The 13,358-nt window shown below is 30.2% G+C and overlaps 2 protein-coding genes and 1 long non-coding RNA gene across 3 annotated transcripts; 1 reads left to right on the top strand and 2 right to left on the bottom strand.

The window, feature by feature from the left end:
- Positions 1-101: 101 nt before the first annotated feature.
- LOC129313067 (defensin-1-like) lies at positions 102-756 on the bottom strand. The gene is made up of 2 exons (XM_054955904.1): positions 669-756; positions 102-333 (listed from the first exon to the last, which is right to left on the bottom strand). The coding sequence occupies exons 1-2, from the start codon at positions 742-744 to the stop codon at positions 164-166; spliced, it is 246 nt and encodes an 81-aa protein (XP_054811879.1). The 5' UTR covers positions 745-756; the 3' UTR covers positions 102-163.
- Positions 757-3,105: 2,349 nt separating this feature from the next.
- LOC129312342 (defensin NsD7-like) lies at positions 3,106-4,673 on the bottom strand. Its single transcript, XM_054954899.1, has 2 exons — positions 4,517-4,673; positions 3,106-3,591 (listed from the first exon to the last, which is right to left on the bottom strand). The coding sequence occupies exons 1-2, from the start codon at positions 4,581-4,583 to the stop codon at positions 3,422-3,424; spliced, it is 237 nt and encodes a 78-aa protein (XP_054810874.1). The 5' UTR covers positions 4,584-4,673; the 3' UTR covers positions 3,106-3,421.
- Positions 4,674-10,304: 5,631 nt separating this feature from the next.
- Positions 10,305-13,081, top strand: LOC129314604 (uncharacterized). Its single transcript, XR_008594183.1, has 3 exons — positions 10,305-10,373; positions 11,284-11,625; positions 11,847-13,081. It is a non-coding gene; the product is annotated as an uncharacterized LOC129314604 (long non-coding RNA).
- The last annotated feature ends 277 nt before the right edge of the window (positions 13,082-13,358 follow it).

Raw genomic sequence — 13,358 nt, 5'->3', positions numbered from 1 at the left:
GAGACACGTGAAAGAAATCACGTGGCTTAATTATCTTAACAAAGCAAGCAGACGCGTGGTGCTTAAACGGCGGCACTATTTATTGACATCATATAAGTAGCAAACAAGAAATTACAGGAAGTCGCAGAGATCATCGTCAAGTAGGTAATTAGCTGTGAAACTATCACTTTTTACAATTGTAGTAGCAGAAGCATGCAAATCCCAAACCATGGGCCAGACAATTTCCAGCAACAGCACCCTCCGTGCGGCGTGTATCATTGCACTGAACACTGTCGATGCAATTCCCTATAAATCTCCCGCTAAGTCTCCCACAAAGTACTGCCTCCACATTCTCTACATCAATGTAAGCCAACAAATAATGCAGCACCACTTATCAGAGTTCTGCGTCAATTGTAATCCAGGCCTTAAGGTTATGTACACCATTTGATTTATACTCTAATCATGACCAGGATATAGTTTAAGCTACTTGTCTCTTTGATTTATATATCCTCTAATCACTATCAATGTGGCACTTAATCGTAAACTCTAATACAATGCATGTAAATATATATGAACGTACTTTGTAAGGATATCTTTATGTTAATATTCCAATATTTTAAAGCAAGTTGTGCAAAAATATACACAAAAAACTCAAGTGGATGATTGGCGATGGGTAAATTAAAGCTAACCGTTGGGAGAGGAGACGAGGAGGGCAATGCAGAGGAAGGCAATGAAGGAAGACAACTTGAGAAGAGAAGCAGCCATGCATGTCAGGACTTGTTTCGAGGTTCTGGGTTGTAGCTGATAAAGAACTGTGCTTCTACATACATATTAATATACAAAGGTCTTCATGGAAATCTTCGCCTTTACATAACATGGTCCGTTTCTTGTCGTTGCTTAAGAGGTTGCAAGTGTCACGCTATCGCTCTATGGAATGTGACCGTATTCTGTCCTCTCTCTGGACAAGCTTGATCCGATGATATTTTTGAGAGATGGTTTTGTATTGCTCTGGCTCTCCTTTCAAAGTACCGTATCTATATATATTCTCCATGTATGCATATTTTAATCGATGATAGATAATAGTGGGGTTTCTGAATATTTTAATGCTTCTTTTTTCTTATTTTTACTCCTAATTATATGGTACCTACCATGTTGGAATCTTACATTGCCGACCGAAGCCGTACGAATATTATGTTCTTTCGGAGCTTTACTTGCTCTTTTTTTATTTTAAAATTTGGCAAGATATATTTGATTCGAGTAGAGAGGAGATCAAAGGGTTGTCTTGCGTACTATTGAAACTTAACAGTGCACGAAGGATAATCTGAGTGAAGTTCTCTTCTCCGAAGTCTCCAAAAATCATCCACCATGGTCTCGTGTGCCAAAATGTGACCATCATGATCAGTGAATTAAGATTTCAAAGTTAGATTACAACAACAACAAATACAGCTATGGCTAATAACTAACAAGGAATCTTCAGACCAATGGCAAAGGGAAGGGAGATCAGCAAGAGACGTGGCCTCCTAATTTTTTAAAATTTTTTTATATTATATAAGTATTACATACTTTCAATCCCTCTAAAATTTATAAAAATTTTATAGTATATTATTTTTAAATCCTGACTTTGTCCCTGCTTGGGACCCATTTATGGATGGATGAGAGCTCATCTATCCACTATGTCTTGCTTACTCTTTCTTTCTCTTCATGCTGAAAATAATAAAATACAAACATTATCCACAAGTCAACTTTAAGGTGCCTTCCACTATTTTTTTTTTTTTTTTATCTTTTGCTCGCTCATCACTCAACAAGGTGGAATAATGATGATATTCTGACATAAACTAAAGATATTCGTCATTTAATTGGGGACCAAATTAATTACCTAATTATTCTGTCTCCATTTCTTGCGCGCGCACGCACTGCACACAAAAGACACACGCACACACGCATGAATGGCATTCGGATCAGTGTGACTTTAGACAGTAAGCATTCAACGTACATGTATAACAGTGTCATAATTTGGCCTATTTACAGATTTCCTGAGTTGAAACGCTACGTTTCCCAGACTCAGACTCCACTATGTTTTTCTTATACTTTCTTTCTCTTTCTTTTGGGAATAAGAAAATACAAATTATAATATCTTCTACCAGTGAACTTTGAAATGTAGTTGCCAATAATTATTTTTTTCCCTTAGTTATTAAGGTCATTACTTGCTGATGATCTCAACTAAAGATATGATACTTCTTATTTTAAGACCAAGTCGCTTATCATCATCTTGTCCTTTTTTTTTTTTTTGGGTCTGCCATTCGAACTTGCAATCTGAAGGTTGAGCGTGCTACACACTAACCATCAAGCTACAAGGTTCCATGGCATCATCATCTTGTCTTTAATCGTACGTAATGTCACCAATCACCGTCGATTTTCCTCGCTTTCAATTTTTTCCTTGGTACACTTTAGTGTTGTCCTTAATTAGATTTTTCTTTAGTCTGATCTATTTATCTTTTATTTTTTCCTCTCCTTCCCATTGTTTTTCTCTTTTGAGATAAATTTTTAATGTGTATATATTTGAATCTAACATTATATATTATTGAGATTATGACTCAAATTTCTTCTACCTATTATCTTGGTGTAAAATCAATCAGATCCCTATCATATTTATAATTGAGATTTTTTGAGCAAAACAATATTTATAATTGAGATTTCAAAGGATATTATTTATTACCCAAATTATTTTTTTTAGTTTTTAAGAAGCTTTGTATATATATATAGTCTTTTCATTCTCATAGATATATAAGATAATTATTGTTTACCCAATTTTCTATAGTGAAAATTTTCACTCATTTCCGGTGAATTTTTTGTCTCACACATAAAAAAAATTTTCCTGTTCAATTTTATGTGTCATATTTTGTTATTTTCTCCTATTCTCTGCAATTTCTAATTATTTTATTTTTAAATTTTTTCTTATCTTTGCCTATAATTAAGACATGCTACCTTTTTTTATATAGCTAATTACTCGTTATTCAAGGTTCGAGTTAGATAAGACATGGAAGCGTTGAATTTATACAAGACAAAAAAAAGAAAAGAAATAAAAATCAGGCATACGTCAAACTAAATGACACCACTCAAAATATATACCAGCAGACGCGGAGTGCTCTTTTTATAACACAACCGTACCCTTCAATTCATTATATAACACGAAACAGATACAATAATATCCATCACAAAACACATAAAGAAACCAAGAAAAAGAACATAAAAGAAAAAACACAATAGATGAATTATTACGAGCCAGCCAAACAGCGAGACATGAACTTTGACGCGCGCGCGCACGAACAGTGCTTTAACCGAATGAAGCACTATTTATTTATATAATATATATTCATAACTTAGTATGAGGAGGTGGTTGTCTGGTTGATATCAGCACGAGGAAGGCACGTGATAGCGTCTCTCAACACCGGAAGTAGCAAAAGCATGCACGTCCAATACCATGAGTGTGACAACTTCCGTCAACAGCACCTTCTTTTGCGCATGCAGACTTGCATGGTTTCTTGCGGATACAAATCCCAGAAAATGTTTTGCTAAGTTTTTGGCAAAGTTTTGCTTCAGCAATATTATTCTCTGCATAACATGTAAGACACCATGCATACACATCCATTAACACATACATACCGACACAGCATGCGCATGTATAGTCATAACTACATTTTTAAACACCTAGAATGGAACTTGTGAGATATTTTCATGGTATTGAAAATTAGACCGGACCGGCCGGGTCAACCAGGAAACCGGTGACTCGGTCCCTGTTCCGGTCTGGGTTTACTCTCAACCCGGTGAGAGAGTGAACTTGTGCAACCTGGTATAACTTGAATAACCCGGTGGGTTGATTGGGTTAATCGTGTTATTATTTTTTCAGACTTTTATCCTAAAACGACGTCGTTTTTAATTTTTTTCATTTTTAATTTTTCAGAGTTCTGAGTTCAGAAATAAGATAACAAAAAAAAGTAAAATTGAAGTCAAAAAATAAAAAATTAAAAGCAGAGTATGCTAAGTCCAAAAATATAGTATTTTATTATTGTTAGACTTTTGAATGGTTGAATTTGGTTGAATGTTTTTATAATTAATGTCTTTTTATTTAAATTATATTATTTTAATCATGACCAATTTGCCACCGGTTCAACTCTCGGTTCAATCCTGATTAAACCACTAACCCGTGACTCAGTGCCATCATCGGTTTAATGATCGATTCGGTTTTACGTCTCTTGGATATTTTCAATGCATATAGAAATATACACACGCTTGCAGTATGACCAGCCAGTCTGTTTGTTTCTTTTCCCCAATGCATCGAAAAATATATATACACACAAACGCACAGGTTGGAATTGTTGAGATTAATATAGTACTAATATATAGAGGTTAACCATATTAACTTTTGACTAATAATAATGAAAGCATGCACAGTACTGATGTAATTGCATTGTTAACCTTCATTAACTGTAAAAGATAATGAAAATATCCAAAAGAGGTAATGGGTAGGAAAACTAACCGTTGGGAGAGAAAAGGACGAGGGCAATGAAGAGGAAGACAGCGAACTTGAAGAGAGAGGTAGCCATCTTCAGACTCAATGAAGGTGCTGGCTGGGTTTAATTTCAAGTGTGAGTTGGAAGGTGATGAAGGATTGTACAATATATATAGTACGTACGGTCTTCATGGTGACGTGTTTTCCATTTGTTGGTTTTAAAATTCGTTACGTTCTAGGTGACTTTATAAACTCTCTGTCATCTGATGATTTTGATTCCCAGCGTTTGTCCTTTCGACTTTGTGAATGGGCGGTACGATCCGGTGGCGTCTCGCGTCTGCACTCTGCATTTTTGGACTTTTGGATATAATATGTATATTTAGTTTGATTTTGGACTCGCTAGCTAAGGTTTACCACGTAACCCGTAAGTTTGTGGGTTCATATGCTACTTAGAATAAGAAACAAGGCACAGGTCCAAAATTCCTATTTAAATAAAGATTTAAATTTGAAAAATAAAAAAACTTTTAAGGTAATTGAGTTTTTGAGCTCAGCTTTGATAGGTCTTGAAAAAAAAGGCTTGAGTTTGAATACTTGCAAGCAGTGTTCTATTTTTTTCTCTTTTACCTTAGAACACACCATGTGACAAATGAAAAAAAAAATTTAAGTATTCAATCATTTTAAATTCTCTAACTCTCTTTGTCTTTCAATTCAACCTCTTGCTCTCACCCTCTTCTTTCTTCAAGTTGTCTCACCTCTCTACTAGCCTTTTGGCTCCTTTTGTTTCTCGACTAACCTCTCCCTCTCATCTTTTGACTTGGCATCTCTCTCTTAGCATTCTATTGCTTTAGTCTCTTGGCTCTTTTACTCTCAATTAATTCATCTTCAAGCATGGATCTTATTTTTAGGTTATGGATGTTTGAGATTTTAATTTGATACTTGCTTTTAAGATTTTAATTTGATTTGAAAATTCTAATCCCTCATCTTATTATGTGAGGATTATATTGATATGCCTCATATATTTTGTTTTTAAAACTTTGTTGTGAATTTTACTGGCATTAACTAACATGTATTTAGACTTTTAAATTTTTTATTTATTTTCTAAATGATGTCACCTTGATTTAGTTTTTATAAATTTTAGAGTTAAATTATAATATAAAATATTATGATATTAAATTAAATTATTTTCTAAAAAAACAACATTAAATTATAATATTAATTTTTTTATTTTTTGAAATAGGGCTTCTGGGCCTAACCCTAAACCCTTTCAATAAGAGCCAAGTTTCAAGATTTGGTGAAAATTTAAAAAAATGAGCTTCAGGACTTGGGCCCTAAAAGGTCGAGCTCGTCCATTTTTCCTTATCTAATACTACTAGTAGTATAAAAATTTAATTTAATTTTTGGAAAACTAATCAATTAAATATAACTCATACGCCCAGATGCCAAAGCAGGGTACGAACCTTGGACCTCACACTTTTAAGAAGGTGCTGTTGCCACAAAGACTATGAGGTCATTGGCCAAAATAAATAAATATATATATATATATATATATAAGTGTATTATATTGAATTAAAATTTAAGAATTGAATTATAACTTAATCAAAATTATAAGAATTAAATGATTAATTTTTCTATAACAAACTCTTGTTAATCATATTATTAAGAGATATGACAATTATATGGACCTTATAACGACAAGGAAGGACAATGATCTTTAATTGTAATCAAAATACATCTAATTATTAAAATAACTAATATAGAAGGTCACTTGAAAATTTAAAAAAAGTTAGTTGTGAATTGAAGAAAAATCACTTGTGTGAATCTATGGAGAGTTTGTGAATAGATAATTAGTTTCATAAACATATACATTGTCACTTATAACTTTATAAAAAGTTCGCTATGAATAGATATTCAAAAACATTATATGAGTATCCTTGAATCATTGCTTTACAATTAAAATTATTCATATATATTTACACTGATGTTCCATATATTTATATGAGTGAAATTCTTTATATTCACAACCGACGGTCCTTAAATTATATGTGGCGATACATAACTTCACAAGAATATCTATTTATTCATGGCTAGATTTTCAAAAATTCATTAGTGACCAGTGATGATGTATAAATTCATAAGATTATCCATCTATTTCCAATTGACTTTCAATTGATTCATAAATAACATACTATCTTTACTTAAATTCATGAATCACATTCCATTAATTATTTTAATAACTATTTATTTTTTAATTATAAATAAAGATCATGGTCCTTCCATGATATTTTAATAATTTGAGCTCGTCAATTGTTATCAATACCTTATGAAGGTCCATAATTATCATTTTCCCTATTATTATTTATTAATGCATTAAAATTCAGATGTTCTGATTTAATTAGATAGAAGTATAATAAGTATATAAAATTAAGTATCAAAATCTTATCCTTTTTATTATAATGTGTTAAATTTAATTTGTAATTTTTATTTAGGGACAGTGAAATATAGAAGTCAAATAACTGTCCCTCAAATTGTCGTCTCTGAAGTTTAATATTCGTCAACAAATTTCTTAAAGTTTCATCACCATAGACAAATAGTACATATTATCTAAATGAGAAATAATACCATAAGGATCAGTTGCATATAAGTATGGAACTGAAGGTCTTGATTGATAAAGATTAAACATAATGATAAAATTGATAAAAATTTAACTGAGCCAAACACAACGACCAATACTCCGTCTCTTAGTTGCAATAATTTTTTGTACGTTGACATAACACATCTCGTCACTTAGCACAGTTTTTTCGTGGCTTTTTATTAAAAAAAAAAAAAACTCAAAGACCAAAATGTTCAATGTCCTTCGTATTTATAACTGATTGATTGATTCTTATTGTGACATTATCTAAATTTATACTTACATTCAATAATTCATTAAACATATATATCCTCTAGTCATAGTCCGGCTGCTTATTTAAAAAAAAATCCAGACTATTAATACCAAGATTCAATTTGAATAATTTGAATTCCAATTTTTTTACATATTTATTTGATAATGACAACACACACACATATTATCTTTATGACGAATTCCAATATCTAAATCAATCAGCTGTTTTGTTTTGTTGCCTGAACATCTTATTTTAATGTCAACATCAAAGGGAGACTAGTAATCGAGGCATCATATTGATGTAGGTTGAATGAATTACCTATAATGACGCGGTTTAATATATAAGGTCATTAATTTATTAGACACGATTATCACACGCAGAAACTTATCCAATGCGTCCCGGCATCGTTTTTTCTTTGGGCTATATCTACCTATAGTCGGAGGAGCATAGGCAATTTTTTAATTTATTGTTAAAGATATTTATTAAGATTTTATTAAAGATAATATTTCCTCCGTCGATCCTTTTAAGATAAATTTTAAAGTAAAATATAGCAACTTCTCTTTTATTTTTATTAAAAGTATACACACTTTTTGTATAATTTCAAAGCATACATTTTAATCTAATTCTTAATACCGTTAAAAATATTATCTTAAACTATTTAATTTTTTATTTGTAATTATATTAAAAAATTATAACAACTAATTTTTCCTTACGATGAAATTATCTACCCTCTCTCCCAAATTAAAAACTCTAAATAATTAATTCTGATCATATTCAATTAAATAATTTTAATTTTATAAAAATTAAAAAATTAAAGAAAAATAAAAGTAACTTATATTGAATAATTTATATTTTATTTTACTAAATCCCTATTTTATTAAGTTTTTTAAGCATATACATGTTTGAAATATTATTTTAACCAACATATTTATTTATTTTTTAAAAAATTAATTACATATTTTTTAATAAATATAAGGAATAAGCTTTATCAAAAAATTAGATAAATAATTTTACATAACTTAAAAATTAAAATATATTTGAGTTAAAAGTAAAAGATATGTGCATAATTTTTTGTTGGTACCTTAAATAATTTTTAGATAATATTTATGTTTAATATGGGGCATTTTGTAACATCTCAATTTTTATTTCTAAAATTTAAGAAATTTTAAAATATGAATTAAGTAAATTGAAACTTGAGATAACTTAATATTTTTTTTGAGATACAGAGGCACATAGGTTTATGATTTCAATTAAATGGGATATGAAATTAGGGAAAATTTTGATCAAGATAAATTGAGTTTAATTATATTTTTAAAGCATCAAATTAATTTTATGAAAAAGGAAGAAAATAAATTAATTAAAAGCAATATAAATTTATTAGCATTGTTTGAATTTAGTATATTTTATTAGGTAATTATTTGAGTAAAAAGAATTTTATTCAAGAGGGGTTATATAGTTTAAGTGAGGATTAAATAAAAATATGTAAGTCCTCTATTAAAAAATATAAGATATTTTTTTAAGAGTTGAATTTTAAAAAATATAAAACATTTTTAATCTTTTGAGGTATAATGATTTTTTTTCTAAAAGTATCTTTATTGATGAATGACTTTATATTTATTATAAGGTGTTTAATAGGGATAAATATAAAAATATAGGTTTAATTTAAAAGTAGATAACTACTTTATTAAAATGTAAGATTTGATTAAAAATACCTTATAGTTTTTAATGGAGGGAGTAATTTATTTCTCCATTTAAAAAACTATAATCATATAAAATATATATATATATATATATAAAGGAATTATGTTTAAGTATAGTATAGTAGTAAAGTTTAGCTTTAGATATATTAAGAGAATCTCAGAAAAGAATATATATATATATTTTTTATATAATCTAAAAATATATTTCTTAAAGATTGTTGGAAAAAAAATAAAGACAGAAGTGAAAACAAAAACGGAAGAGGTGTGCATACACGTGGGCCTTTGGCCCACTAACTAATTGTCATGATACCCTACTCTTTCGGCCCTTCTATTCCTCCAACACATCACACGATCTCTTTTTCTTCTTCATCTGTGCACGGCGCAAACAGTGGCAGGTGGGAAAGACTGATTAAGAGGGAGCCATTTCTTGATGGAGGCTTTACAATAGAATACTCTAATAGTAATTTTAAGCATTCTATAACCGTGTAAGTATCCTCAACATTTTTTTAACTATCCCCTTTTATTTATTTTCAGAATTTTTGACAGAAAGAATTTTAGGATTTGTTAGATTTCAAATTTTTGGTATTTTCATTAGCTATTTAGTTGTCAATAGACTAATGATCTTATAATAAGAGTTTGTATGATTTATATTTTTCCAAATAGTTGATTTGAGGAATCAAACTTAGGCTTTAATGTGAAAATAATTGTTTGTAATATGGTGGTGGTTTATTTTGAATTTAATGGATTGATTATATTTATTGGAGTTATATTGAGGATTATTTAGTTTAATTTGCTGGTTAAGATTGAAATTCACAAAATGAATATTTTGGATAGAGCGTTCAGTGTAGAAAATTTGTAAATTGAGGCTTATGAATTAAACTTTATACTTATGTGGTTAAGTTTTTCATAGATCTGAAATTTTAAGGTGATGATTAGAAATTTATTTGAATATAAAAAAAATATTCATAAGGTATTGGGATGATGATTTGAGGCTTGAGTCAAGACCTAGATTTTTCAGATTTATTAAGTGTGAAAATTAAGGTTATTAAGAGATTAATTATGATAATTAAAAATTAAATGAGTTTATTAGAAGTAAATTAACGATGGAGATAATTAAGTTTTAAGATTTAAAGTATATGGAAGGGTGTTGGGTTAATGAAATTAATTAACCTAACCTTAGATTTAGTGTTTAATCACAAGTATTAATTATGTTTGACATTATCATGTATGTAGATTGCAATATTGGTAATCATTGTGGTGAAGAGGCACTTGCATAGGGAAGTTTAATTGCTGAGAGCCAAGGTAACATCTACTATTATGTTGTGGTGTACATTTTGTAATTAATTATGTTTATATTTTGTTTCAAATAAATGTTGTTTGGGAAAATACATGTTTAGAAATAGATATTATAGTTTGGAAAATGTACTGCTAGAAAATTTGATATAACCTTATGTTTGGTGTGAAATTATTATATTTGGAAGCATATATTAATGTTTGGAATTTATAATTGTTTAAAAATTATTATATGCATGACTTGTTCAATTATGGGAGGTTAGGTAGGTGAGTTAGGCATTGGGCATAGACTTTGGCCCTAAAAAAAGGAGGAGATAAGGTGATTGTCTTGCATATTTTGTTCGGTTATGTTTAGAATTGTTTGAAATTTGTTCAGATTAAATTGTTTAGAATTTATTTGAGTTAAATTGTTTGACATTAGATGAGCTAATCAGTGGGCTAGCCCGTGTGAGCTGGCATTTTTGTAGGTTGGGCTGGGTTAGCCTACCAGATAAAATAGGTTGAAAAATTCAATCCAACTTATTTTTTAGCGGACTAATCTACAAAAATTTATCATATTTTTTTCAATAATTTAAAATTTATATAATACAAATATATATTTATTTCACATTTTAAAGCAAATTAGCAATTAAAGAACTTATAAATATATAAAATAAATATAGAATTCAACCAAGCAAATTTATTTTATTAGATTTTTACTATTAATCATCTTCTCGTTTAGATGTGTTATCTTTCTCAGTGAAAAAGAAAATTTGAATATATATCTTTATTATTTTTCTCAATAAATTTATATTTATAATTTTAATCAATAAATTTTATGAGATTAATAAATAATATATATTTAAAATATTTTTATAAAAACTAATAAATCATTGATTTACAAACTATAATAAAAATTTTATTTGTAAAATTTATACAGGTCCCACCTGTGCCTTCACCTCCAACTCAAACTTGAGCAGCAGCACCTACAGCCTCCTTTGTTTTTAGATTTTCTACCTTTACTACTTTAATTTTGATCCACTGCATTGCTTGTACGCTTTCTTTTCCTGATTTTCAGTAGATCCTATTACAAAGGATTATAAACCAAGTTAGTCATGAATACACGCACATGTATGTATATTGATGACGAAACATTACACTGGAACATAAGGTATCTGCAATTGACTGAATGTGACAAGGGATTTCAATATCCTATCCCTTAGAAGTTTTCTAATATCAAGTGCAATCCAAGCAGAATACCTCGGAGGCTGAACCTGTCCAGGTAATTAGGTAATGCGTAATGCAATTTATGTAACTGACTCTACTTTATAGGATAAGATTTGTTGTTAGTAAAGCTGTTACAATTGTTATCTTCTTGTGAGTAAAAAGACGTACAACCGACTCCACTTAAATTTGAGACTTTTATTTAAATATCATGAAGTCCTTTCTACCTGACTCATTTAACGTTAGTAGATGATTGTGTATTTTTGTGCATTGTACAAGTTTACTTGTTGACAGTGAGGAGTGGGAATTCGGGCTTTTTAACAACGAAAAGAGAGAAGGTTGAGCCAATCATCATCAGTATCATGACTTGGCGAGCAAGTTTCTCTAACATCATCATCCTCTGCTAATTAAGCAGGTATTTTTACAGACATTGTTGTCATCACGTATCTTCCCATACATATCGCATGTTGTTGCTCTGTATGTTTATCTACCCCGACACACACGTTTGTTCTTATTCTAATTTCCCTCTCCATTTCTTGGGATAAAATGCTATGACGAGTTTTGTTTTCTAGCCTATATATGAAAACTCGACTTCCTAAAATTCACAAATTAGGATTAGAAAGTCATCAAGAGGCCATAGTTACAAGAATCCTAATTACATCTTTTATGCAGTTAGAGATAATGTGAAACCTCTAGCTGTATATATAAGAATGAGACCATGTGAATCCATAAAAGTGACAAACATTGATGCAGCAGTATATTCATGAAATAAAGGATGAAACCAAAAAGTGAAGAGTGAATAATTCTGGTGAATTTTTTACACGCGCCCCGCGCACAAACATGAATCAGCTATGTATTATGGGTTTCGTTGTGGCAGTAGCAAGAAAAGATGTAACAGAATCCTCCAGCTGCATCCTCTCTTCCTCTGTACAGATCACTACACTTGCCTGTGTTGAATCGCGGCCCTCTGAATGTCCGCTAGGCTTCCCACACAAAGCTTCCACCCTTTCTACTCCTGCAATATAATATAATATGCATCTCATCATGAAGGAAATCAAAGAAAAAGAATATGCCCAAGGTAGTGAGATTATGATGAAAAAGAAGAGAGATAACTAACCAGTGGCTGAGAAAAGGAGAATGGTAGCCATGCAGGACAAAACAGGTCAGGTAGGTAGCTTCCTAATGGAACTGCTCATTTTTTTTTTGGCTATAAACTCTAGTTATATATCTTTGGTTGGAGTCAAGAAGCTATGTTACGCGCGCGCGCACAACCGAAGTACAATGGATGGTTCGTGGACTTGAGCATGCGGATTCGGATTTTCGGAATGCAGGTCTTCTTGTCTTGTTTGGTGTTGAATATAATTAATTACGGTTTGATTGATTACTTGATTCGGGTGGATGCCGTCGGGCAACATCGTCGTTATATAGTAATTACAATGTTTTAGATTAGTTTCGCTCCTGCTTTCACACGCCTCGTTCTTCTTACTTGCGACTCGGTATGCATACAACAATAAAAAAAGAAGAGGTTTTAAAGAGAATATCAAAGCAAGTCCATATATATACTTTAATAATCGTGTTTCGTTTTTAATTCAATGTAGTTTATTTCGTTATTCCTCGTTAATTTTCTTAGTTTGAAAAATATTCCTATTAAATATACATGTCTTATTGACATTTTTTTACCAATATTTAATGAAAGATAATAGAAAAACTTTGTGATAAAAATTTAATAATGTGATTTATAAAAAATTAAAAAAATTTTATCCCTTAGATTGGTGGGAGTATTCACAAGGA

Source organism: Prosopis cineraria, unplaced genomic scaffold (assembly GCF_029017545.1).
Source record: "Prosopis cineraria cultivar Desert tree isolate PC_DT_omini unplaced genomic scaffold, ASM2901754v1 PC6, whole genome shotgun sequence".
NCBI lineage: Eukaryota > Viridiplantae > Streptophyta > Magnoliopsida > Fabales > Fabaceae > Prosopis > Prosopis cineraria.
This window is presented reverse-complemented; position numbering and strand designations above follow the sequence as displayed.

Coding starts and splice junctions, on each gene's coding strand:
- LOC129313067 (XM_054955904.1), bottom strand. CDS start 744: ATGGCTGCTTCTCTTCTCAAGTTGTCTTCCTTCATTGCCTTCCTCTGC. Junction 334..668: donor CCTCGTCTCCTCTCCCAACG/GTTAGCTTTAAT, acceptor ACATTGATGTAG/AGAATGTGGAGGCAGTACTT.
- LOC129312342 (XM_054954899.1), bottom strand. CDS start 4,583: ATGGCTACCTCTCTCTTCAAGTTCGCTGTCTTCCTCTTCATTGCCCTC. Junction 3,592..4,516: donor CGTCCTTTTCTCTCCCAACG/GTTAGTTTTCCT, acceptor CATGTTATGCAG/AGAATAATATTGCTGAAGCA.